The sequence below is a fragment of the Hyaloscypha bicolor genome, assembly GCF_002865645.1.
Source record: "Hyaloscypha bicolor E unplaced genomic scaffold K444scaffold_87, whole genome shotgun sequence".
Taxonomy (NCBI): domain Eukaryota; kingdom Fungi; phylum Ascomycota; class Leotiomycetes; order Helotiales; family Hyaloscyphaceae; genus Hyaloscypha; species Hyaloscypha bicolor.
The window spans coordinates 2,441,348-2,463,408 of record NW_020194589.1 but is presented as its reverse complement, the minus strand read 5'-3'; the positions used below and the strand labels follow the sequence as shown (position 1 = coordinate 2,463,408).

Sequence of the window (22,061 nt, the reverse complement as noted above, 5' to 3'; positions counted from 1 at the left end):
ATGAGGTTGAAGTCTTGAAGATGAATATGAGGATGAGGATGAAGACGAAGATGAGGATGACTGATGAGCGCCAGTCGAGGCTGCAGCCCTTGGAAAAGCCTTCCTTGCAGCTGTCCAATGACGTGAAGGCTTCGGCCAATTCGGCATCATCGTGCCTCGTGCTAGCCCCGTCTTCTATAAACACTCGATGCTGCGTCTTCTCTCCCCTCCCCTATCTGCCGCAGTCCAGAGGCCATCGCCGTCGCCTCCTTGCTGCTCTCACACTGTACATACCTCCTCTTCATTTCAATCCAATTGGTGTGCAAAAGTGGCGTTTCGCCTTCAATCAAATTTCGCTGTGCAGCCAGGGGAGAAAGCCTGAATCAGATCGTACTCCACCTGCGTCACCGCCCGCACCCTTCACTGGGATCACGAAGACAGCCGGCAGCAAGAACCTCCGCCAATCCTTGCCAACACTGTCTCCAGTCCGTTTTCTTGCGCTTTCCCTGATATTGGCGGTTGTCCAATCTTTGATTGTGCGCATGTGCTGGCAAAATACAATCCCGACTCCTTGTCAACCGTCTTGACAACAAAACGCATGCTTCACTAGCACCGTAAGTACAATCATCCAGAGTCAGTCGCATGTTCCATAGCACTTCCCCTCATGATTCTATTCCCAAGCCCTACCGGCAACCACCCTGTTTGCTGTTATTGCATAACATTACTGGTCCTTGGGCTCTGATGCCAGCGCATCCCAAGATCTCATCTGCGACTGTGTACATACCGCAAAATGCAACCAGATCCATTTCTTTTTATGACCAGCCTCTGCCCAAGTAGTCAGTCGGATGCATCTGGGGCCGAAGTCGATCGTTAACGTCCACAATGACAGGACCGGTAATATTATCGTATGACACGAGCAGAGGGACTGTCTTCTACACGCCCACGAACAGATATCTGGAAAAATCACAACCTGCGAGACTCCCCTCCCCTCCGTGTCGACCAAGAGCACGACGGCCACACTCGATACACGTCACTCGTCTACCAGCTGGATTTATACCACTCGACCTGAGGCCTCCGCCGCTTGCTCCGGAGCCAAAGAAAGCATCAAGACTTCAAGTAAAGCTCAGAAATCTGGCTTCCCGCGAGAACGCGAAGCGTGTGCTTGGGTCGGTCTTTTCTCCCTTCTCCTCGGCTACCTCCGCCTCCACCGCTCCGTCCTCAGCGGCCACTTCCACCAGGTCCGCAAGTCCCCAAACGCTCAGAGCGTCATTCTTGTCAGCATCGGCAGACGCAACAACTATATTTGCTAGAAGGGCCGCTGCGGGGACATTGGTGGATGATTCTCCGGTAGCGATGTCGAGGCCATCTCTGGGAGGCAACCCACCTGGAGTTGCCCCCAGACACAGTCTCAGCGCCAACTCTGTGAATAGCTCTATCGCGCTTCCCTCGAAAGCTTGCCAGGAGACTGAGAAGCCGGTCTGTTCAGGAAATGGAGTATCATGTTCCATTATTCTGGCTGAGCCCGTCATATTCTTGACCGGTCTCGATCACGATGGCACAACCCGAGACACCTCGTCAAAATCTGGCCTGCTTCGAGGAAAGTTGCAATTCAATGTTACAAAAAGCGCAAAGATCAAGGCGGTTACTGTTAAGTTTACTGGCAAAACAAGGACAGAGTGGCCCGAAGGTAAGAGTGAGAGCTCTTCATGTAACGAAGTAATCTGACAAATAACTAGGCATTCCACCCGAGAAAACGAAGTTATTTGAGGAAGAATCGCTCAGAACACAAGTGTTGCCTTTCTTCAACGCTTTGTATGAAGGCTCAGAAACAGGCTATGGCACGATGTGTAATTATGTATTGCGCAACAAATCGGCCTCAACATCAGTCACAAGTCTGACAAGCACCGATCTTCCCTCCCCGGCTCAACAGAGTGGGGGCTTCTCTTTACCTGGCCTCGGGAACAGATCCAATAGATCAAGTACAATTTTGTCTGGGAAGGATACCAAACGTCTTTCCTTACAAAGCAACCAATCTCGCAGTTTTCAAAAAGGTGACTCTCCATTTGGTCCAACACCACAGCAAAAGGGCTACAAAGTCTTTCATCCTGGAGTTTACGAATACAGCTTTGAGATTCCAATCGATAACAATTTCCCAGAAACGACCAAATTGCCTCTTGCTTCGGTACTCTGGATGCTTGAAGTTATTGTTGAGCGAGCAGGCACGTTCAAAGCAAACCTGCAGGGTTTCAAGGAAATCCCCGTGGTTCGCTCACCATCTGAAGACTCCCTGGAATTGGTCGAGCCAATATCCATTAGCAGGAATTGGGACGATCAGCTCCACTACGAAATTATGATTTCGGGCAAAGCGTTCCCTCTAGGCTCCAGGATCCCAATTGCGTTCAAGCTCACGCCTTTGGCTAAAGTTCAAGTCCACAAACTCAAAGTTTTTGTTAGCGAGTGCATCGAGTACAACACGACCGATAAAAAGGTCCATCGGAAAGACGTCGCCCGCAAGATTTTGCTGCTTGAGAAGTCGGCCGGAAAACCTTTGGGTAAAGAGTATGTGGGTTCGGAAGTTATGATTCTCAGAGGAGGCGAGCCGAATCCGGAAGAACGAACTCAGAGGCGCGAGTTAGCAAGACGGCGTAGGGAGCAGGAAGCTGCAGCCAGTGGTAGCGAGCCAACACCTCTTCCCGAGCCGGTGGACAATATGCTCGGCGACATTGACCTTGGTCTCGAACAATTCTTGGGTCAAACCGAAATAGAAATGAATGTTCAACTGCCAACATGCGAAATGATGGAAAAGGATCGGACGAAGCGGATGGCTCATGATTGCACATGGAAAAATGTCGACGTGCACCATTGGATAAAGGTATGACCAGACATTTCATTCTGTTGACAATTGGTGACTGACGCTCGTAGATCGTCATGCGGATATCTCGAGCTGACAGTGAGAACCCCGGGAAACGGCGTCACTTTGAGATCTCAATCGACTCGCCGATATCGATTCTCAGTTGCCGTGCAACTCAAGCCAACCTTGCTCTACCAGAGTACTCTGGGTTAAACGCGGGCACTGTGGGTCAGCAACGAGTTTGCGGATGTCCTAATGCAGCGATGAGTAATATCTCGCCTGCATCGTCAACAGGAAGCGTGCCTACACTTGACAGCCTGAACAGGACGGAATCGCCATTTGCACCTGAGGCTGCACTCCTGGACCTTGCAAGACCGCCACAAGCCCACCTTGCAACGAATGCGGCTGCAGGGGTTCAGCGTCCGATTCATTTCTTGAGGAACCCAAGCTTCAACCCCCCTGCCTTCGATGCAGAAGAGCCGCCCCCACCAATTGCTACGCCTCCTCCTGGCTACGAGCAGGTAGTTGGCACACCAAGCCATGACGGTCTTGCGGACTATTTCGCACGGTACGTTTACATACACATTTCTCGAAGCAGCACGAAATTGATTCTGATAAATGCATAGCTTAGGAGAATATGAAGATGATCACATGGATACTGACGATGAAGATATGAACAGAGCCACCAGTCGAGGGCGTGTCAACGTTGCAAATCCTCGAACTCCAGGTGGCAGAATTGCTAGAAGCATGGATATCGATCGCAACTTCATGTTTTCTCCAGCAAGCTTCAACAACACATTGGCCCAACAAAGCGCTGAATGAGAAGACCATTCCGATCGCTTGGTCCCTATAATCAAAGATCTGTAGAAATGACTGGGGGAGGGAGTGTTGACCATGTCGGAGTTGAGGTGTATTCAAAAAGCATTACATACGCATCTTGGGAAAACGAAGGCAGGGTTGTTTGATGATTGTCGGAGCATTCAAGTACATAATGAGACATGAGGAAGGATTCGCGCATTGGGTCATGGTGTTTGGAAGAAGGGGGGGCTTGGTTTGGTTATTGGCGCCATATGGCTTCGTTGGATTGGTCCTGCATGGTGTATAAAGTTTTGGGAGGGGATGGGCTGGGTCTCATTAAGTCCCAATCGGGAAGGCATGGCATGAGAATCACGATGAATAAGGATGATGAGCTTCTTGGTTACAATGGGTCTTTCTAAGTACTTGACATTGCCTTCCTTTATCTCACAGAGCTGAGGACGTGACTCTCCGCAGCTTGGATAAAAGCTCACGTGATACTTCGAGATCTTAGGTGTGGACCCTCGCTTACATCTCTGTAGCGCCTCAACACCCTTCTTATAGGCCATCTAATTCTACACTTTCTTCCTGGTTTGAGTTCTTTTCGTGACAGCGGTCATGACTTTCACGAGAACCGCCAGAACTCTCCAACCCCAGCGCCTTCACATGGGATCCCTGTGAAATGCTGACACTCGGCGCGGCGATCACCACGTAAACAGCTTCTTAACAGGTATTGCTCCAAGATCACATCAAGCTGCCGACACTGTGCTGTCTCTATACCCTCACTCTAACAGTTACACACTCTCTTGACATCAAGGTAAAATGAGCTTCAACACAGCCGTCATTGTCCGCTCCGAGCGCGAGCGTTTTGCGAGCACAGTTTGCAACCAATGCAAACACAGGAAGAAGAGCTGCAATAAAGCAGTCCCAAGTTGTTCCAGGTGCAGCCGGTTTGTCATCCTTCAAGTATTTACTCACTAGGAGACTGTACCTGACATTGACACTCTCCTTAGACTTCGCGTCAAGTGTTCATATTCGGAGGTCACGGAGAGCAACAGCTGTCCGCTCCTTCCAGTTGTCGACGTCATATCTGGGCTAGGTGTTCCTTTTCCAGATTACTCGTTACCACCACAGCAATCAACCATGGTGTACAAAATAGCGCACCGTGTTCCATGTATTGACCATCAGGTATCGTCATCAGCCAGCAGACTCCTCAGTGCCATTTCCAGGAAACGAGGACATGCCGGCGATTTTATGCAGACTTACTTCCACAACTTCCATAAGACTCTTCCAATAATCAACAAGGATAGTGTGTGTTCAAAACTTGAGAATTCCACTTCGGATTCTCATTTCTCCACGCTTTTGCTTTCGATGTTCCTCATCACGCAATTGACGCCGCAGGTCAATCCGAACCCATCGTCCAATTTTGGGGAACGTGAGCTCTATCCTGCCGTCAAGACCATTTACTCTCTTTTGCAGTCAACTGGGAAGGTCTCAATGGAGCTCGTACAAGCTGGTGTTCTGGTTGCTTGCTACGAACATTGCCAGGCACTGCACCAAGACGCTTGGTTGTCGATTGGCGCTTGCGTGAGGATGGCTCATTCAATGGGGCTTCACACCGTACTTCGAAATATGTTACCAAAAGATAGGAATGAGCGGAACATTCTGGAGACAAAAAGATGTCTATGGTGGGGCATCGTGGTGATAGAACGGTGTGTCTGCCAAACCCCATTACTCTCGCAATTGCTAAATATCAGCTCAGGGTCATAAATGCAGAATATGAGGACAATAGGCTTCCTTTAGCATCTGAGCCTCCTACTGCTGAAGACTTCCTACCCCGGGCCTCCTCAGATACTGATACCTACTTTCGAGTCAAGGATGATTTACTTTTGCCAGATGACGTAGTGCCAGGCTCCAGTGAATGGCAGACTCCCCAGGCTCGTGAGTTTACAACTGTCGGTAGCTTTGGAGCTACCGTTCAAGCTACATTTCTAGCAAGCTGTGTCACTCGCCACATCCTTGATGCCGACAGAGATCTTGCCACAAGAGGAAAAGATGCTTATAAGCTTGACATTGCACTTCAAAGTTTTGTTGGCTCTTGCATTCCGCCGCCGTATGTATTCTTCTAATCTTCAGTGGAACATTCTAACTTTTGCTTCAGGGGTCAATCTCATGGCAACTACTGCGGTGCTTTTGCAACGCGGACTTGGTCAGCAGATTCTTCGTGCATCCTGCTTGGCCTCATCACTAATAATTAGGAACAGTTTTGCAATATATCTCCTCCGGCATGAGATGGAAGTGGCATCACAACTTGGCAAAGCCGATGATCTCTGCCGTTCAACAATGGCAATGCAGTCGGCAATTCGCACTATCGTATGCGTGCTTAAGGAAGGAATGGCTGGAATGCCAATGGATCTCGATACGTTATCATTTTGGTCACATCACATGATCTACTTAATCGGACTGATGCATATTAAGTTCAGTATCCGAGATGAGAAGTATATCTCCGATCTTGAGGCTATGGCCGATTACTTGCGTTACTTTGCTCCGAGATATAAACTCTATAGTACGTAAACTTTCCCCCTGGCTGTGTTTTAGGTCTAGCTAATATTTCCAGGCAATGATGTTCAAAACCTTGAACTCGGCAGACATGACCCTCCCACCGTCTACGGTCTAAGAGCCGGATTGGATTCGCCACCTATGCAGGAGTAGACTCCGAAGCTTCCACCAAATACTCCTTCAGTTCTCCGAATCCCTTGATGATTTCCGGCTTCTTATCAACCCACTCCTTCAAAGACTGTTCACCTAATGTCCCGGTCGAAGCGAGGCGCATGTCCAACGGCAACCCATACTCGAAAGGCTCGTTCTTGGCAAACGACAGCATTGGTCTCGTTTCGACAACATGAGCGTAGATGCCCTTGGCCAAAGTCTTTTGTAAACCATCATTTGCTGAACCACCGCCCATAATGCCATAGCTGATGATCAAGAACGGCTTGCCTTTGATCTCGTTGAAGAGATAGTCGATGGCATTCTTGACAGCAGCTGGTACTCCGATATTATACTCTGCGGTTACGATGACCTGAACCCAATTAGTATCCTGTCCTGGACTTAACATGACGGAAATTCTGGGCGTCGAAAGGCATCGATTCAGGAATGGAAATCTGGCTCTCACATATCCATCATATTTGGACATCTCGGCACTCCAAGCTCTGCTGTGTTCGTGCTCGAACTGAGCAAACATCGGAACAGTAGCAGGAACGACCGCCTCATCAAAAACGGGAAGCTTGAATGAAGCTATATCCACCTGGGAAAGGGAGAACTTGACAGCCTTATCCGTGGACTCTGAAAGATTGGCTTCAAGAACCTCAGTGACGAATTTAGCAACCTGGGGTCCGATTCGAACAGCACGAGTGCTGCCAGTGATGATGGCGATCTTCTTGGTCGTTGCCTCTGCCATTGTTGGAGTTTGACTTTTCAGTGTTTTTTGATTTGTGCTGTTGAAGATGAGAGAGTTCTCTGGAGCAAACATGATGAGGAAAAGAGGATTTCATCGCTGTTTAAATCTCCCAGAATTGGACTTACTTACATCTCATGTTCCCGGTGCTGGCCCAAATGACGCTACTTGCTTATCTTACGCCTATAATCGTACCCTCGGGACCAATCGTGATGAGAGGCTCGGGAACTTGCCTGGAAATTTCCTATTTGGGAGATGGTAATTATCTAGGACGACGAGAAGGAGGCTAAGAAAGTGACCTTCGGCGAGGTATGGGAGTGTTCATGTATCGAGTGTCGCGAACCCGAGTCCGGATTGAGGCAAGCGTGGTCAGCAGCCGGTGCAGTGCCATTGATTAATGTTGATTGGGCAGCTAGAGTCAGGGGGATGATCCGAGTTTCTTTGCTGTGCGTATTTAGCAAAGGACGGAACCAGAGTCCAGATCTCTTTTAATCTCTTGGAAGGAATAATGTCTTTCCCCCCACGGCTTACAGTTGAAGCTGAAAGCTGGCCATTCTGCCGACGTAGATTGAATCTTCCCAGAGGCTTGATCCTTGTGGGATTTCGCTATCCTAGTTCTGTGCTTTACGATATTCGTGTCTAAGAGAAGCACAAACCCACTTCCTTCACATATGGAGATGAATGCGTGCTTGAGCTTCGAGGGGGAAGAGAGAACCGTGCGCAATGAAGATACGTCATTGAAGCGTTCTCATAGCCTCTCACCCGCCCTAGCAAATGTTGAGATCCGGGTTGCCAGAATTCGTATAGCCACGGGGACTTTAAATTGTCCCAAGCCACAGGGTGAATGAGGTGAATCAAGGTATATGATTTGAGGTTGAGGTTTCCTTGAGGTGAACGTTTTGATCGAGTTTAGTCTTCACGAAGACCATTCTGATGACAGTGTTTGTTGGCCAGATCTGACCCCAATTGACTGAAATTTTCTTGGCTCTTCCTTCTCTGATTTTTCTTCTCTTTACAAGAAACGTTGATCTGACGGGAGCCAGTGTCAGTATCACTCCTGCCTGCCTTCTTGATTTGAACTGACCTTGCTGTCACACTTCACCAGGACTGACATTTCCCCGATACTGTTGGTACGAGAAATGAAAATGAAAGAAACCGGGCTCTTGACCACAAGTATTATAGAGAATGAGATACTCAGGGTGTGATACGGGAACAAGGGGCGGATGCAGAGGCAGCGGGGAAAGGTGGCCAGCATTGCCGTCGCCGTCTCGTCTCACTCAATCAATAAGATTCCAAATCATTCGTAGAGAAAGGGAAGTCTTTATCATTCCTGGGTGCTCAATGCTCTATAGATGGCCTTTTAAGGGAATTAAGCTTACCGATCGTTTCGGAGGACGGATATAATATTGACATAAACGAATATCCACAAAAGTCTTGGGATGCCGGTAGACCGTCTTCAACTGAAATCATTGAGCCGTCAGTACTCAGAGGTCTTGTTAGATATCACCCTTGAGAATCACTTCTCACCTCTATCTGACTTTTTCTGAAGACCGTAGCAATGCCTTCACAACGCTGCCTTCAAAAATGGAAGACTCCAAACTTCTTCCCCCAGGAATTCGAGACCCTTCTCGTCGAGTTCTCACGAACACGGGTGTAAAAGACAAAGCCACAATCGAAAAGTACGGTGCAGAGACAAACGGTGAATACTCTCTCATCCCGTGTTCGACCTATCCAGGTAGCGGGACACGAATTCGTTAGTCCTCTGTTCTTCTGAACCTCTTCTGAACCTCTTCTGAACCGAGATTTAGCTGAGAAGTCTTTCTTTAATACAAGACTAATCCTGGCATCCGATTAGAAAAATATGGAAGCTATCGCGAAGAGCTCAGCCCAGCCACCGGTACCTTAGGTGTCGTCCTCCGCGACTCAACTTTGACTTTTAAAACTGGAGGAACCACTGTGATACCAATCGGCACCAAACATCGGTTCTTCAACCTCGGAGGAGGAGACCGTCAGGTTTCTGGGCAAGGTCGTGCCTGCACATGAGGGTTTCGAAAATAGTTTATAGGCTAGCTGGGGAAGGAGAGTGTGATGCTCAGGGACTGCCAAAGAGCTATATGCATTTTCGCTTGACGGCGGACTTAGGGGATATGAGGTGGCCGGGAATGTTGGCCATGGTGAACCCGCTGATCCAGGCTGTTGCTGCTCATGCAAGATGGAGTGGAGAGGGGGAGAGGTTGCTAAACAAATACTGGTATTGAGAAAATACGAGACAAGGATGGACAATTGAGTTCAACTCACCCGTGCCATTATTTTGGATTAGTTCTTTGTCCCCAGGTAAGCCGCCACCTATATCGTTTAGATTCTTAGAACTCAGGCTCAATACTCCACACCCAGGTCGAGCTTCAACTCTCGCCCTCAACCCTCTTCCCTACGGGCCAAACCAACACCATCCTGCCCGTCTCCACCTCCCCAACAGCAGTGTCTTTCACAATCCCCTGAACGACCTTCGCACTCACCAGATTGCCTTCATCAACACTACAGAACACCTTTCGGATCCCAAACTCGTTAGCAGCGTACCGCAATACCGTCCTTCCCGCTTCCCGCATGAGCCTCTTCCCTTGATGGGACGGATGCAAGTAGTAACCCATTTCCACAACTGGCTCCGTGCTGCGAACAGTGAGTGAGATACAGCCGATGAATCTGTCCTTGTGACGGATAGCTGTGATGGGGATGGAATTTCCCTCGAAGAAGGCGGCGGTGCGCTTAGCTAATGTGGGGATGGCAAGAAGTTCCTTGGCAGAGGTCAGGTTGGCCGCTAGCCAGGACCTGGCATCCTCGAGAGTATATCTGATCGACGTTTAGTTTGAGTTTCTTGTTTGAGAGTTTTAAAGGAATATCAGGCGTAAGTGGTATGGGACAAAGGAGTGAGGAGATGAAGACTTACGGCTTGGGAACCCTGCTCAGACGGTCTGAGACAGAGTCGATGGCGAGCGAGTGGTTCTTCATCGCCGTCCTCAAAGGTCGTGAGAAAGTATTCTCCACTAGGAATATCCAGCCTAATTGATTGACTTGAAGCTATGTCTGTTTTCATTTATCAGCCTCAAACGAGACAGTCAAGTGGCACGCAGTGTTGCAAATAAACCTCTGTCCAGAGCACACGTACTTAGTGATTTGGCCATTGTCACTTCAGTAATTGACAGAAGCTCCCGGTTTGGAGTCCTGGAAATGTTTATCAAATCAGAAATGAAGATGTGGTATTGATCGTTGCTGGCATGAGGTAACCTTTATACCGTCGATTGAGCGATGAGTCTTATTATGTGCAGCACTTACTTAAACCACTAAGCGTAGAAGTGAAGTGACTCAAACCCAGCTCCGGTGCAACTCAGAGTGTTTAGTTGGTCATACTTGCTTGCAGTTAACCATGACAGGCCGCACTCAGGATAAATTAACTCCTACACTGGGTTACTCCAGGGGTCCGAGCGAATTTATGGGGGCCAGGATATGGATTGGCCAGTTTGCTGTGGCGTGAGTGGGGCGCAGTCGATTTTGTATGGGAGCGCTCAGCCCCCCTGGAGTACCCGTGTAGGAGTTAAGCTCGAAGAGTGAGAGAGCCCGCCCGATAAGATCACACCTTCTTTTCTCGGCAATCGCCTCAGTTCTCCCCTGACAGACCCTCACCATGTCTCCACAACAAGTTAACAAGTTCTAGGAACAGATTTTTGATGATTGTTTAACATCATTTCATTTCTATTCGCACAGGTAAGTAGGAATCTGCGTCAATAAACTCCTGGATACATCCAATCCCCTTTGCAGGTCCATCCTTTACTCCAACACAAAACCAAACGATATAACTGCGAAGGAGAATCAGACCATGATGCTGATATCCTTCGTCAAAAGTAGTAATCGAACAAGCAGAGATCTATGCCATAAATAACATACAAGAAACGAATCCGCTTTAGAGGAGAAACGCGCTGGGAAGTCTGGCCGTCGTCACAATTCGTCAGAAGCGTTGCTCATGACCTTCGTGGAGTGTATTCCTCGATAAAACCGGACAAACTTCAACAAAATCTATGAGAAACTAATGGACAGGGTTGTTTCGGAGGTTATCGCATCGGTCGAAATCTAAAGAATGAAGGACGCTGGTTGTTAGAATGCGTCTTCATCAGTCCAAGCGGCTTCACTGCCGGACACAATTCGATTGCCCTCGGTCTCCGCGTAGCAAGCACGGGCACCATATGGTGGGAGGCCCTTCTGCTTCTTAACTTGACCACCTTGAGGGTAGTCCTCAGGAGTGAAGCGCTTTCCTGCACGGGCAGCACGAAGTCTTGCATAATTGGCTTCGGAGTAGTCTTGTTCTGGTTCCGAGTCATCCTCAATTGTCTGCCAGTTCTCCGAGCCTGAGACAGTAGCGTTCGAGGTGTTCGAAATTTGACGACTGGGAGGGCCGGAGTGGTGAGAGGAGCTCAGTTGTGGTTCTCGTTCATTCTGGCGCATTGAAGACTTCAATTCATGATATGATTGGGGTCGAGTGCGCTGTTGTTGTGCATATCCTCCGTCGTAGAAAGTATCTTCTGGTTCAACATGTCGGACACTTCCGCTTGAGGCTACACTCTCGGCACGAGAATGTGCGATCGGTGTAGGCGCTGGTGGAGGTTCTAAAAGATCTCTCATCTTGGGTGGCGGAGCTCGCAGCGGCGGGCCCATCTTGCCTCGGATGGTTTCTTGTCTCGATTCAGGGCGAGGTCGTCGTTCAGGAGAATTGCCTCCATGATTGAGGTTTGCCAACGGGGCACGAGCAGGAATCTTCGATGGTGATTTTGCACCAGCCTAGATATATTCGTCAGCACCTCATCCAACATTCTTCAATTCCAAACTCAACACATGAGGATACTCAAGAACTCGACTTACTGCTCTCGATACGGACTCGGCAAGAGGGTTACGTCTGACTGTTCCGGTTGCAACTGGCGTCTTCGCACCAGCTCTTGGCGGTGGTGCCTTCATGTTGTTAGCACGGCTTGGAGGTGCAGACTTCTGGTTCTTTGCAGCAGATGGTGGAGGGCCAGCTGGAGTCTTTGATCGAGGGCCAGGAGCCGGCTTTGCCTCGGACGCCTCAAGCTCGTCGAGGTATCTCTCGCCATGGACAAGGAATGGTCGACCGTAATCATCCTCCCACCTCTCCAAGACCATTCTCACTTCAACTGCAACCTTAGGCAACTCCTTTGCAACTCGCTTTCTCATCTTCTCTTCTCTCAGCAAACGTGTTGGATCCCGCTTCTCTCCCTTCTGACCCCGACCCAGCAATCGAGATGCGTCTTGGCTGGAAGCCTGCAAATCGTCACGCTCCTTCACGAGGGACCTATGTTTTTCGATGAGGGCAAGCGTAGGTGCACGTTGCTCCTTGAGAGCCTCTAATCGACCAATCTCCTGTTCATGTGCCTCGAGGAGAGCGTCACTATAGACGTCTGAGAAAGCGGGAGTAAATTCCAGCATTTCCTCCTCTGAGAAATACAGACTATCCCAAAGCTCTTGAAGCTTGTATCTCGCATCTTCCACAAACAGATGGAGGTTTTGTCTCTTGAGTTCGTTCAGCCTCGACAGCTCGTCCTCAAACTCGTTGATCTGGCGAACACCACAGCCCCGATTGCTGTTAAGGAATTGCTTTCTGTCATGCTCCTCAACACCCAGACGGTCCCATAATCCTTGGACTGTTGTCTTCAGGTCCTTGAGGCGTTTTTCACGTGACTTCTTCTCTTCTGCAAGCTTGTCACGCTTTGCCCTCAACCTAGCGATATCTTCCTCGTGTAGACCCAGCTGCTCCGGCGAGTCGCGATAGTATTTAACGATCATACCATCAGTTTGAGCTTGCGGTGTTCCCAATTCTGCCCAGAGTTGAATGATGTGTTCGGAAAGGGCCTTAACAGTTGCGACACGGCGCGTATATTCTTCGTAGACCCGAGTAAACTCATCATCCAGAGCGGTTACGTACGAAGGGGAGAGGTCGAAGGTAGGAGGAATACTCGCATTCGGCGCGGTCGGGGGAAGAGTGATCTTAATGAAGGATGATTCGAGATGAGATGAGTAAGATTCCAGTGCTTGGACGAGCTCTACAAATTGTTAGTATGACTTTCATCTATTGGCTGGGAATAAACATGCGTACTCTTGACTTGCTCGAATCTCTCCCTATGTAACTTTGATATCTGGAGATGCCTATCCTTCAAACCTTGTAAACAGCGCGTCAAAGGGAAGGTGATCTTCAGGTCCTCGTCATCGACCTTGTGATCATTTCTATTCTTCGTATCGTCAAGGGAAGCTTCCATCTGCTTGATTGTGGTAATAATACGCCTAGCCTCCTCTGTCATATCGTCCTTTTCCGAAGTTACTAGCCGTACTTGATTGTGTAAAGTCTCAGAGAGCGCAGCAAACAACTGCAATAAGTCAGCATTAACTTAACATCTATTAATCTTGAGTAACCCACCTCTGACTCTCGAGCTTCACGCTCATGGATGGGAACTCCAATTTCATCGAAGAGACCATGGAGCTGTCCAATGATGGTCGAAACCTGCGAAGACAAATAGCTGGTATCCATAGCGAACAGGCACAGCAAGTCGCGTTCAACTCAGCAAGTCGCTGCAATAGAATTCGAATGTATGGTTGAGAGGTATCGAGGGTTGATGGAGGGGCCGCGAGGGTGGTCAGTTGATATAGTCGAAGGTTTTGATTGGCTCAGCAGTGATCAAGACGTGATCGCGACTGCGAAACCTCCCCAAAGGTTATTGTACTTGTCATCAATGGGTGTTTGAATGAAAGTCGCGCGTTTTGTTGGAGGTTCTCTCGATGCAATGCAACGCTGTAAGGTCGATCTCGGCTTCATGTCGTAGATCAGAGTTTGTATGGGCCCGTTGACCCAGCAACGACTCCTTCCGGTTTCACCAATAACGTTAGCGCGACCCGGAATATTTTGACCCCGCGGCCAAATTGGTGGAGCTCTGCAGGCCGGCAAGGCTGCACCTGCAACCTCACAAGAGTCCTCCCACGACGTGAACGATCACATCCTGGCAATCCGTCGCCATTCATCATGGAGACTGCACACAAGGCATGGGGTAAGTTATTACATCTCGATCCTCTTATCTCCATTCAAACTTATTTATCGATGACAGAGCTTGACAACAAGGTCCAACTCGTTGATCCTCAGCGCGATGCTCTCTACGCATACGATGCCGCGGAGCAGAAAGCAATAGGAGATGCAAAGCCATGGAAGACCGACCCCCACCACTTCAAGAATGTACGAATTTCAGCTGTAGCGCTTCTGAAGATGGTCATGCACGCGCGGTCTGGAGGCTCGATCGAGGTTATGGGCTTGATGCAGGGAAAGATTGCCGGAGATACCATTATCGTGACCGATGCGTTCCGATTACCAGTCGAAGGCACAGAAACCCGAGTCAACGCACAGGACGAAGCGAACGAATACATGGTTGGGTACCTCCAGGCATGTCGTGATCAAGGCAAGCTCGAGAACGCCGTGGGATGGTATCACAGTCACCCAGGCTACGGATGCTGGCTTAGTGGTATCGACGTTAGCACGCAGGCAACGCAGCAAATGTTCTCCGATCCCTTCTTAGCTGTTGTCATCGACCCCGACCGTACCATCTCTGCTGGCAAAGTCGAAATCGGTGCCTTCAGAACATACCCTGAGAACTTCAAGCCCACCGATTCTGGCTCTGCAGATGGATACCAGACTATTCCTTTGGCAAAGGCTGAAGACTTCGGTGCACACGCAAGCAGATACTATTCTTTGGAGGTGTCTCATTTCAAGAGCTCTCTCGATACACATCTATTGGAGCTGTTGTGGAACAAGTATTGGGTGCAAACGCTGAGTCAAAGTCCTCTCTTCACCAACCGCGAGTATAGCAGTAAGCAGATGCTAGATCTGAGCAACAAAATTAGACAAGCCGGCAGTGGGATCACGCGTGCCAGCAGAACTCCTACAGGTGGAAGCGCAAACAAGAATATGGATTCACAGCTGGAGAAGGTGTTGAGGGATAGCAATAAGATAGCTGGAGAGGAGATGACGGGTTTGATGGCAGGAGAGGTGAAGGCAAAGCTATTCAATGGTTTAGGAGAGGGCCCTAAGGAGCAAACGCCTCCAGCTGCTGTACCAATTACAGAACAGGTTGAGCCTTGAGTGGTTTTTGGGCGGGTCATTTGCAGTGAATGTGAGACGTGGTGGGGCCTATTGAAATGGGCATATGAGCATTGCGTTGGCGTAGACTTCACCAAAAGGCGTTCAGGTGGATGATATGACGAAAATGGCTACCGGAGCCTAGAAGTAGACAATGGCCCTTATGATATGATGAGCCAACCGAATAAATCCTTTCTCTCGATTATCCCTAAGGTGATGTTGCACATGATTATTGATGCAGAATAGAGTCTATCAACACTTCGATTCTTATTAAGTACATCTCCACAATCGTACAACTTACACTTTTTCTATTTCTTCCACAATACTCTCAATCTTCACTTGGTTCAGAACTTCTTCTGCAGCAGATAAACGCCTGCTCGTCTCCATTTTCCCTAGAAGCTCCATCGTCACCTGGCTCTCAGGGCCCGGTTTCGTGGCCACGAGTGCCCATCTCAAGTACTGATAAATCAACCCCGCCCAACTCTTCTCCACCTTCAACTTCAATGCCTCCATCTTTTTTCCCGTCTCAACTCCTCCCTCGGAGTTCTTCATCGTTATTTCAACGCCCATAGAAACCATCTTCGCTAAATAGGTTCTTATCGTATGCTCATCCCATGAATGGTCAGGTATATTCACGAGTGTTTGACAGATGCCTGTGACGGTGGCAAGAGAGAATTTGTCTAAGTATGGCGCCGGGACCTTACGTAATTTGAAAGCTGGAACAGTGGCGGTGAGAGTTTCGGCCGAAGGGGGCGTAAAGAAATAGGCGTTCCGGCGAATGAATTCGGTAGGATTAGTATAGTTCTGTGCATCTGCGAAGACGAGAAGTTGCACGAGATTCTGGCGATCTTCGGGTCGAGTGATATTCCGGTAGAACGAGAAGTCTGAGGGAGTGGAGGGCTGGTTTAGAAGTGCAAGAACAGGTTTTACAGCGAGTTGAACGAGAGAGTGCGAGGGAATTTGGTCGTATGGTGATTCGGCTTGGGTTGAGGCGTAGCGAGCTGCGTGCCGTTTTTGTAGGAACCAGAGTTTCTCGAACCCGACGACAGTATCTCCTCTGGTGTATTTCATGCTGGCCTTCTCTTGACATTAGGTTTCGGCAAAGAGGGAGAAGGGGGAAGCGTACATTTGAAATGAGGTCCTCCATACTCATGACATCCGAACCAGTGTTGTGAGACCACCCAAGTAGAGCGACGAAGTTAGTAACTGATTCGGGGAATACTCCCTTGTTTTGCCAGTCTGAGATGTCAATGGAGCCGGTTCTTTTGCTGAGCTTTTGCCGGTTTTTATCGAGGAGCAGACCAACGTGTGCGAATGCTGGGGGTTCCCACCCAAAAGCTTGGTACATTGCAAGATGTTTGGGAGTAGACGATATCCATTCCTTCGAGCGAGTCAGTTAGAAGAGGCAATATCGTAGGAAATCAAAACAAATACCGATCCTCTTATGACGTGAGTAATCTTCATAAGATGGTCATCCACCACATTAGCAAGGTGATAGGTCGGGAAGCCATCTGATTTCAATAAAATGGGATCGTCAAACAGGGTGAGTGCTGAACCTTGAGCTTTTTGGTCCCTTTTCACAGTACTCTTGGGCCGAATGAAGCCATAAACCAAATCCCTAAAAACCAAGCTATTCTTCTCGTCTGGGATTTTCAGTCTGATGACATGGGCCTCCCCTTGCGCAGCTCGATCATCCGACTCTTCTTTGGGAACATGTGCGCAGGTTCTGTCATAGTCGGCTGGGAGCCCAAGCTTGCTTTGGTACTCGGCTAGTATACGAAGTCGCTCAGGGGTACAGAAACATCTGTAGGCACTGCCAGAATCCAGTAGTTTCTCGGCATGGTCTCGGTATAATGCTGTTCTTTCAGACTTGGAAATATAAGACAAGATTTCTGTCAATAAGTGTATGGCTGACTGACTTGTTTGTATGGGCCGTATTGACCTCCAACGCTGGGACCTGAAGCCATCAGCAAGATCTACATGAATTTCAACAGTTTCATTACCTTCATCCCAATCAATACCTGCCCACTTCAAGTCTTCATACAGTCTTTCTTCAGCGTCAGGAATTGTCCTTTTCTACTCGGGTCAGAGTGAGTTTTCTGAGAATGGGGAAGTGAATCACCTGATCAGTGTCTTCAATCCTGAGGAGAAACTGACCACCGGTGGCCTTTGCCACAAGAAAATTGAATAAAGCCGTTCTCAAAGACCCGAGGTGAAGATAGCCCGTTGGGGAAGGGGCGAATCGTGTCCTGGCTGGCCCCCCTTCCCGAAGTTGTTGTGACGCTTGTGAGAGTTTGCCAGCTTGATAGGAAGGAGCCGTGGCGTGTTTGATGCCATGGCAGGAATGACAAATCCATCGAAGGTTACTCCTCCTCCTCGCCACTGTCAACAGTAGCTTCATCCCTTCTCGAAGTGTCTCCAAAATTCCAGAAGCATCGTCTGTCTTTCTTCTTTACATCCCTTGTGGCCAAAAATAATTCTTCAGCCCGGTTGGCCCGTGCGCCATCAGAAACTCTTGCCGCTAAGATAAAATCAAAGACGACTCCAAACATCGACACAACTTCACAATTCCCACTTTCAGCGTAAATTCTGCGCCTATTGCACATCGATAGAGAAATATTGAAAGCTTATCCAAGCTTACATGCGGGTAAGAATTTTGCTCCAGAAATTCTAGCACCTGTTCCGAAGCCCATCAGCCCGAAAAGCACATCTATCATGGCTTCAAATGGAGCACCGGAGGAAGTCGATCTCTATGGTGAGCAACACGATGGAGACAGATTAAATGATTCTGACATGAATAGAGGTTCTCGGAATCCCCAAGTCTTCGACCAAATCTGAAATCAAGAAGGCATATCACAAGGTTTGTTTTCCTGTCAGCCTCGTAAAACATGTGCTGACGCCGAATCAGGCAGCGTTACAACATCACCCAGATAAGGTCCCCGAAGAGCAGAGAGAAGAATCCGAATTGAAATTCAAGGCTGTCAGTCAAGCATATGAAATTCTTCACGATGAAGAGAAGCGACATCTCTACGATACTCACGGCATGGCCGCCTTTGACCCCGCCAGAGGGGGCGGGATGGGAGGCGGGGTAGATCTGGACGACATTTTGGCACAAATGTTTGGCATGGGAGGAGGTATGCCACCAGGATTCGGTGGAGAGAGTGGTCCAAAGCGTCCCCGAAGAGGCAGAGATGAGGAGCAAAAATACGAAGTTACACTGGAGGAACTTTACAAAGGCAAAACCGTGAAGTTTGCCAGCACGAAGAATATCATCTGCACCCATTGCAAAGGCACGGGAGGAAAGAAGGATGCCAAGCCCCAGACTTGCGAGCGATGCAAGGGTAACGGTATAACGGTGGGACTTCGATCTGTTGGGCCAGGATTGGTGACTCAGGAGAGAGTAGTCTGCGATACTTGTTCGGGGACAGGGAAGATTTTCAAGGAGAAAGACAAGTGCAAGAAGTGCAAGGGCAAGAGAACAACATCCGAGAAGAAGGTACTAGAGATCTACATTCCAAGAGGCGCCCGGGAGGGAGAAAGAATCGTTCTTGAGGGAGAGGCAGATCAGGTGCCCGATCAGACCCCAGGAGATATTGTGTTCACCCTAGTGGAGGAGGACCATGAAATGTTCCAGAGAGCCGGCGACGATCTTTCAGCAGAGCTGAATATCAGTCTTTCGGAAGCCCTCACCGGCTTCTCAAGAGTCGTATTGAAGCACCTCGACGGCCGTGGTATCCATCTCAACCATCCTCAAGGAAAGGTCTTGAAGCCTGGTCAGATTCTCAAGATTGCAGGCGAAGGTATGCCATTGAAGAAGAGCGATTCAAAAGGCGATCTTTATCTCGTGGTCAAGATTGAATTTCCTGAGGATGGATGGCTTGAGGATCCGGCTGCTTTTGGCGAACTTCAGAAGATTCTTCCGGGGCCTCCTCCAGTGGTTGAAACTACGGAAGTCGACGAAGTGGAGTACGATTCTGATGCCGATATTGAAGATGTAAGTTCTTTTTCCAAAATCCAAGGAATCTTGTTGACCTCTCTAGTTTGGTGCCAATTCAGGGGACCCCCGAGCAGGTGGTGGTTGGGAAGATGAAGACGATGAGGAAGGAGGAGCTGCACAGTGTGCACAGCAGTAAAAAAGCAGCGAAATAGATAATTTCATGTGGTCACAAAGCAATTTCATTTTCGGTGGGAACTTTGCGGCATAGACCGAACATTGAAGGTCTTCGATGCCTTTTCACGACTACAATCCTGGGTAGAATAGGGCAATTGACTTTGCAGACAAAGCTCTACTATGTATTCTGATGACACTGAATGAAGGCTTCCAACCTCTTTTGTGTGACAGTATGGAACATGATATGCACGTTCCGAAGCTCCAAGGAATGTGCAGGTTCTTGCGGTTCCATTTGGGCTTTTCGACACATACATGATCTATTTCCCTATCGAAGATTTAATATCACGTGTATATCATTAGTCATCTGGGGTAAGAGTACTGCGACATTATTGGCTCGCTTCCTGGGCCTCGCAGGCGCGACACACAACTGGATTTGAAAAACGATCATGAGAATTTACAACTTCAACAACACCTCGACCACAACACCGCGACGATGGTTTCAGCAAAGCGGCACGTACCGATCGTGAAGAAGCGTGAGTCTTCACTTCAACTTGAATCTGCGTAACAATGACACAAGCAATTGGGGCTAATATTTGCGAATCCAGGAACCAAGAAGTTTGCTAGGCATCAGTCAGGAAAGATTTTTCGATCGAAATTCCCTAGATTGGAGTATTCTAACTTCTCGATTATACAGACACATACAAATGCCTCGACGCCAGCTGGAGAAAGCCCAAGGGTATTGACAACCGTGTCCGAAGACGATTCAAGGGTCAAATGGTTATGCCATCGGTACGTGGGATCTGCTGTGGGAATTGGGGCGGCCTCGGATGGGATCACAAAGAGTGGCCTTCGAAGTCACCACGATTGCTGAGCAACGAGGTGGAGGACAAGGGCTGATGATACATGCAGATTGGCTTTGGATCAAACAAGAAGACTCGCCACATGATGCCCTCCGGCCACAAGGCTTTCCTCGTCAATAACACCCGAGATGTCGACCTCCTCCTTATGCACAACAAGACCTTCGCCGCAGAGTAGGTGGCTCACCCAAAAGATGGAACGGCGGGGCTAATATGGATATAGGATCTCACACGCGGTATCTTCAAGAAAGAGAATCGAAATCGTTGCTCGTGCGAAGGAACTCGGTGTTAAGGTTACGAATCCCAAGGCCAGAGTTACGACCGAGGTTTGAGCGGCTGGTTTTCATTTGGGCACTTTGCATGGGGCTTGGGTTTGCTAAACATCATGAGTGAGGGCGGTGCAAAGATGTATCACTTGCTCCACGATCAATGAAGATTTCAGCAATACGTTGTGCAAGGCTGCCCTTCTTGGAAATTGTCACGTTGATCTATGATCTTTCACTACTGGCAAACCACTCCGAAACCTCCGCCTATTGACTTCTAGACAGCATGAAATGTATGATCAGCCCTATCAGAATGTTCAAAGTTGGCAGATGAGCAAGTTTACAACAATACTCGCAGCATTATCGACGATTGTCCTCAATTACCCAGCTCCCAAAAATACGTCTCCTGATGGACCTCTTGAGATCTTCAGAAGTCTTTTCGCTCGGGCTCACGTTTACTCCCATTTCCTGTTCAGTCACCCGATTTCTTTCCGGGTCGCAAGTTTGATGGGTCTTGGGTGCTCAAGTGCAGACTGCGCTGTGCCAGTAAGGAGCCCTTACCCTGTTTAACGTACATGTAAGCACCTGCATGTTTTTTAAGTCCTTGATTAGGACCATGACTACAGCAGCATTAAAGTGAGAAGGGAAGTGCTCAGTAACGCATTGCCAGCACGGTGATGTCAAAAATGGCGCTGGGCACGTGTCCCGAATCTGGCCTGGCCCCTTTTTATTTTCCTCGCACTTTTCCCCTACAGGCACCACCTCCTGCCGACAACAATGCCTTATCAAGTCTGCGTTCCCCGCTTTCTTTGCTTCTTAACAGTGACATTCGGAGAGGTTATTGTGATTTTGAGGTCTTGCGTCGTGGTCTTTAAAGCTTTTGTCCGCTATCGCCCGCTATCACCAGCCACCTCCTCAGTCCTTCTAGCAAGTGCAAGATTGAAAGGGGGTTAGAATTATGTCGACGCATCTTTTACACCCCCCGCTTGTTCTACATAAAAATAGCAAGAAATGTTGACATTTTCCCACCTAAACATGCTTGCTCTGAGCTGTCGTACTATCCCTTTTCTAGAATCACGAAATCTTAGAATATCTCAACCCAGTGCAATAAAAGCTCACATCGACGTTCCATCTCCTCAAGCTTGTATGCAATCTCTGGCTCTGTATTAGCTCAATTGGTTACCAGCTTTCTCCTCTATCTCAAACCTACCTTCGTTGATGAATTTGTCCTCAAGGTGGGAAGTAAGACTGTACCATTCCAATTTGGGACAATTTAAAGATTGCGGGGGAAATGCAGATGTGCAACAAAAGAACTGAACAGTATTAGCTCTGGATGGACCCATAGTATGTTATAAAGCTAGCTGTTCCAGTTGTTGTTGGTAAACACGCTTGTACAGGTTTGTAGTAAGAAAATACTATAGTTGTGGTCATGTTATCAATTGTGCGGTTGATGGCCCTTCCGGCCGTTCCCCCCTACTTTATCATAACTATTGGCCTCCTGTCTCTAAATTTCGGGACCGTAACACGAAGCTCCTGACAAGAACGAATATAGCTCCAAAGTTTAAAGACACA

General features: G+C 48.6%; 9 protein-coding genes across 9 annotated transcripts; 6 read left to right on the top strand and 3 right to left on the bottom strand.

Moving 5' to 3' along the window:
- Positions 1 to 714: 714 nt before the first annotated feature.
- On the top strand, positions 715 to 2,987 carry K444DRAFT_421699 (uncharacterized protein). Its single transcript, XM_024872712.1, has 2 exons — positions 715 to 1,666; positions 1,716 to 2,987. The coding sequence occupies exons 1-2, from the start codon at positions 862 to 864 to the stop codon at positions 2,855 to 2,857; spliced, it is 1,947 nt and encodes a 648-aa protein (XP_024735943.1). The 5' UTR covers positions 715 to 861; the 3' UTR covers positions 2,858 to 2,987.
- A 1,334-nt stretch (positions 2,988 to 4,321) lies between these two features.
- K444DRAFT_421664 (uncharacterized protein) lies at positions 4,322 to 6,830 on the top strand. Its single transcript, XM_024872711.1, has 7 exons — positions 4,322 to 4,575; positions 4,639 to 5,337; positions 5,388 to 5,738; positions 5,787 to 5,834; positions 5,890 to 6,191; positions 6,243 to 6,312; positions 6,375 to 6,830. The coding sequence occupies exons 1-7, from the start codon at positions 4,448 to 4,450 to the stop codon at positions 6,529 to 6,531; spliced, it is 1,755 nt and encodes a 584-aa protein (XP_024735942.1). The 5' UTR covers positions 4,322 to 4,447; the 3' UTR covers positions 6,532 to 6,830.
- Positions 6,831 to 8,520: 1,690 nt separating this feature from the next.
- On the top strand, positions 8,521 to 9,215 carry K444DRAFT_421641 (uncharacterized protein). Its single transcript, XM_024872710.1, has 2 exons — positions 8,521 to 8,778; positions 8,935 to 9,215. The coding sequence occupies exons 1-2, from the start codon at positions 8,664 to 8,666 to the stop codon at positions 9,120 to 9,122; spliced, it is 303 nt and encodes a 100-aa protein (XP_024735941.1). The 5' UTR covers positions 8,521 to 8,663; the 3' UTR covers positions 9,123 to 9,215.
- Positions 9,216 to 9,357: 142 nt separating this feature from the next.
- Positions 9,358 to 10,449, bottom strand: K444DRAFT_664199 (uncharacterized protein). The gene is made up of 3 exons (XM_024886933.1): positions 10,243 to 10,449; positions 10,024 to 10,160; positions 9,358 to 9,926 (listed from the first exon to the last, which is right to left on the bottom strand). Exons 2-3 carry the CDS (start codon positions 10,083 to 10,085, stop codon positions 9,482 to 9,484), a joined length of 507 nt encoding a protein of 168 aa, XP_024735940.1. The 5' UTR covers positions 10,086 to 10,160; positions 10,243 to 10,449; the 3' UTR covers positions 9,358 to 9,481.
- A 364-nt stretch (positions 10,450 to 10,813) lies between these two features.
- Positions 10,814 to 13,911, bottom strand: K444DRAFT_591057 (uncharacterized protein). Its single transcript, XM_024878172.1, has 4 exons — positions 13,555 to 13,911; positions 13,237 to 13,504; positions 11,988 to 13,183; positions 10,814 to 11,906 (listed from the first exon to the last, which is right to left on the bottom strand). Exons 1-4 carry the CDS (start codon positions 13,663 to 13,665, stop codon positions 11,226 to 11,228), a joined length of 2,256 nt encoding a protein of 751 aa, XP_024735939.1. The 5' UTR covers positions 13,666 to 13,911; the 3' UTR covers positions 10,814 to 11,225.
- Positions 13,912 to 14,079: 168 nt separating this feature from the next.
- K444DRAFT_664197 (Mov34-domain-containing protein) lies at positions 14,080 to 15,460 on the top strand. Its single transcript, XM_024886932.1, has 2 exons — positions 14,080 to 14,179; positions 14,237 to 15,460. The coding sequence occupies exons 1-2, from the start codon at positions 14,155 to 14,157 to the stop codon at positions 15,259 to 15,261; spliced, it is 1,050 nt and encodes a 349-aa protein (XP_024735938.1). The 5' UTR covers positions 14,080 to 14,154; the 3' UTR covers positions 15,262 to 15,460.
- Positions 15,436 to 17,897, bottom strand: K444DRAFT_613822 (glutamyl-tRNA synthetase). Its single transcript, XM_024880422.1, has 6 exons — positions 17,381 to 17,897; positions 17,262 to 17,334; positions 17,178 to 17,215; positions 16,693 to 17,127; positions 16,385 to 16,639; positions 15,436 to 16,335 (listed from the first exon to the last, which is right to left on the bottom strand). The coding sequence occupies exons 1-6, from the start codon at positions 17,657 to 17,659 to the stop codon at positions 15,556 to 15,558; spliced, it is 1,860 nt and encodes a 619-aa protein (XP_024735937.1). The 5' UTR covers positions 17,660 to 17,897; the 3' UTR covers positions 15,436 to 15,555.
- K444DRAFT_613821 (DnaJ-domain-containing protein) lies at positions 17,748 to 19,675 on the top strand. The gene is made up of 4 exons (XM_024880421.1): positions 17,748 to 18,013; positions 18,060 to 18,118; positions 18,167 to 19,252; positions 19,299 to 19,675. The coding sequence occupies exons 1-4, from the start codon at positions 17,974 to 17,976 to the stop codon at positions 19,389 to 19,391; spliced, it is 1,278 nt and encodes a 425-aa protein (XP_024735936.1). The 5' UTR covers positions 17,748 to 17,973; the 3' UTR covers positions 19,392 to 19,675.
- Positions 19,676 to 19,858: 183 nt separating this feature from the next.
- K444DRAFT_613820 (60S ribosomal protein L32) lies at positions 19,859 to 20,674 on the top strand. The gene is made up of 5 exons (XM_024880420.1): positions 19,859 to 19,902; positions 19,975 to 20,004; positions 20,064 to 20,158; positions 20,279 to 20,400; positions 20,450 to 20,674. Exons 1-5 carry the CDS (start codon positions 19,863 to 19,865, stop codon positions 20,556 to 20,558), a joined length of 396 nt encoding a protein of 131 aa, XP_024735935.1. The 5' UTR covers positions 19,859 to 19,862; the 3' UTR covers positions 20,559 to 20,674.
- The last annotated feature ends 1,387 nt before the right edge of the window (positions 20,675 to 22,061 follow it).

Bases quoted from the DNA above. Each gene is read 5' to 3' on its own strand.
- K444DRAFT_613821 (XM_024880421.1), top strand. From the start codon at position 17,974: ATGGCTTCAAATGGAGCACCGGAGGAAGTCGATCTCTATG. The intron at 18,014-18,059 runs GTGAGCAACACG...TGACATGAATAG, and splicing joins GGAGGAAGTCGATCTCTATG to AGGTTCTCGGAATCCCCAAG. The intron at 19,253-19,298 runs GTAAGTTCTTTT...TGACCTCTCTAG, and splicing joins CTGATGCCGATATTGAAGAT to TTTGGTGCCAATTCAGGGGA.
- K444DRAFT_613820 (XM_024880420.1), top strand. From the start codon at position 19,863: ATGGTTTCAGCAAAGCGGCACGTACCGATCGTGAAGAAGC. The intron at 20,159-20,278 runs GTACGTGGGATC...TGATACATGCAG, and splicing joins GTCAAATGGTTATGCCATCG to ATTGGCTTTGGATCAAACAA. The intron at 20,401-20,449 runs GTAGGTGGCTCA...ATATGGATATAG, and splicing joins AACAAGACCTTCGCCGCAGA to GATCTCACACGCGGTATCTT.
- K444DRAFT_664199 (XM_024886933.1), bottom strand. From the start codon at position 10,085: ATGAAGAACCACTCGCTCGCCATCGACTCTGTCTCAGACCGTCTGAGC. The intron at 9,927-10,023 runs GTAAGTCTTCAT...AACGTCGATCAG, and splicing joins CTGAGCAGGGTTCCCAAGCC to ATATACTCTCGAGGATGCCA.
- K444DRAFT_421664 (XM_024872711.1), top strand. From the start codon at position 4,448: ATGAGCTTCAACACAGCCGTCATTGTCCGCTCCGAGCGCGAGCGTTTT. The intron at 5,835-5,889 runs GTCAGCAGATTC...AATTAGGAACAG, and splicing joins GCTTTTGCAACGCGGACTTG to TTTTGCAATATATCTCCTCC. The intron at 6,192-6,242 runs GTACGTAAACTT...TAATATTTCCAG, and splicing joins TCCGAGATATAAACTCTATA to GCAATGATGTTCAAAACCTT.
- K444DRAFT_613822 (XM_024880422.1), bottom strand. From the start codon at position 17,659: ATGAAGCTACTGTTGACAGTGGCGAGGAGGAGGAGTAACCTTCGATGG. The intron at 17,216-17,261 runs GTAATGAAACTG...TGATGGCTTCAG, and splicing joins AGGTATTGATTGGGATGAAG to GTCCCAGCGTTGGAGGTCAA. The intron at 16,640-16,692 runs GTATTTGTTTTG...ACTCGCTCGAAG, and splicing joins CTCACGTCATAAGAGGATCG to GAATGGATATCGTCTACTCC.
- K444DRAFT_421641 (XM_024872710.1), top strand. From the start codon at position 8,664: ATGGAAGACTCCAAACTTCTTCCCCCAGGAATTCGAGACCCTTCTCGT. The intron at 8,779-8,934 runs GTGAATACTCTC...GCATCCGATTAG, and splicing joins GTACGGTGCAGAGACAAACG to AAAAATATGGAAGCTATCGC.
- K444DRAFT_421699 (XM_024872712.1), top strand. From the start codon at position 862: ATGACAGGACCGGTAATATTATCGTATGACACGAGCAGAGGGACTGTC. The intron at 1,667-1,715 runs GTAAGAGTGAGA...ACAAATAACTAG, and splicing joins AAGGACAGAGTGGCCCGAAG to GCATTCCACCCGAGAAAACG.
- K444DRAFT_664197 (XM_024886932.1), top strand. From the start codon at position 14,155: ATGGAGACTGCACACAAGGCATGGG. The intron at 14,180-14,236 runs GTAAGTTATTAC...TATCGATGACAG, and splicing joins GACTGCACACAAGGCATGGG to AGCTTGACAACAAGGTCCAA.
- K444DRAFT_591057 (XM_024878172.1), bottom strand. From the start codon at position 13,665: ATGGATACCAGCTATTTGTCTTCGCAGGTTTCGACCATCATTGGACAG. The intron at 13,184-13,236 runs GTACGCATGTTT...AACAATTTGTAG, and splicing joins GAGATTCGAGCAAGTCAAGA to AGCTCGTCCAAGCACTGGAA. The intron at 11,907-11,987 runs GTAAGTCGAGTT...GAATATATCTAG, and splicing joins CCGAGTCCGTATCGAGAGCA to GCTGGTGCAAAATCACCATC.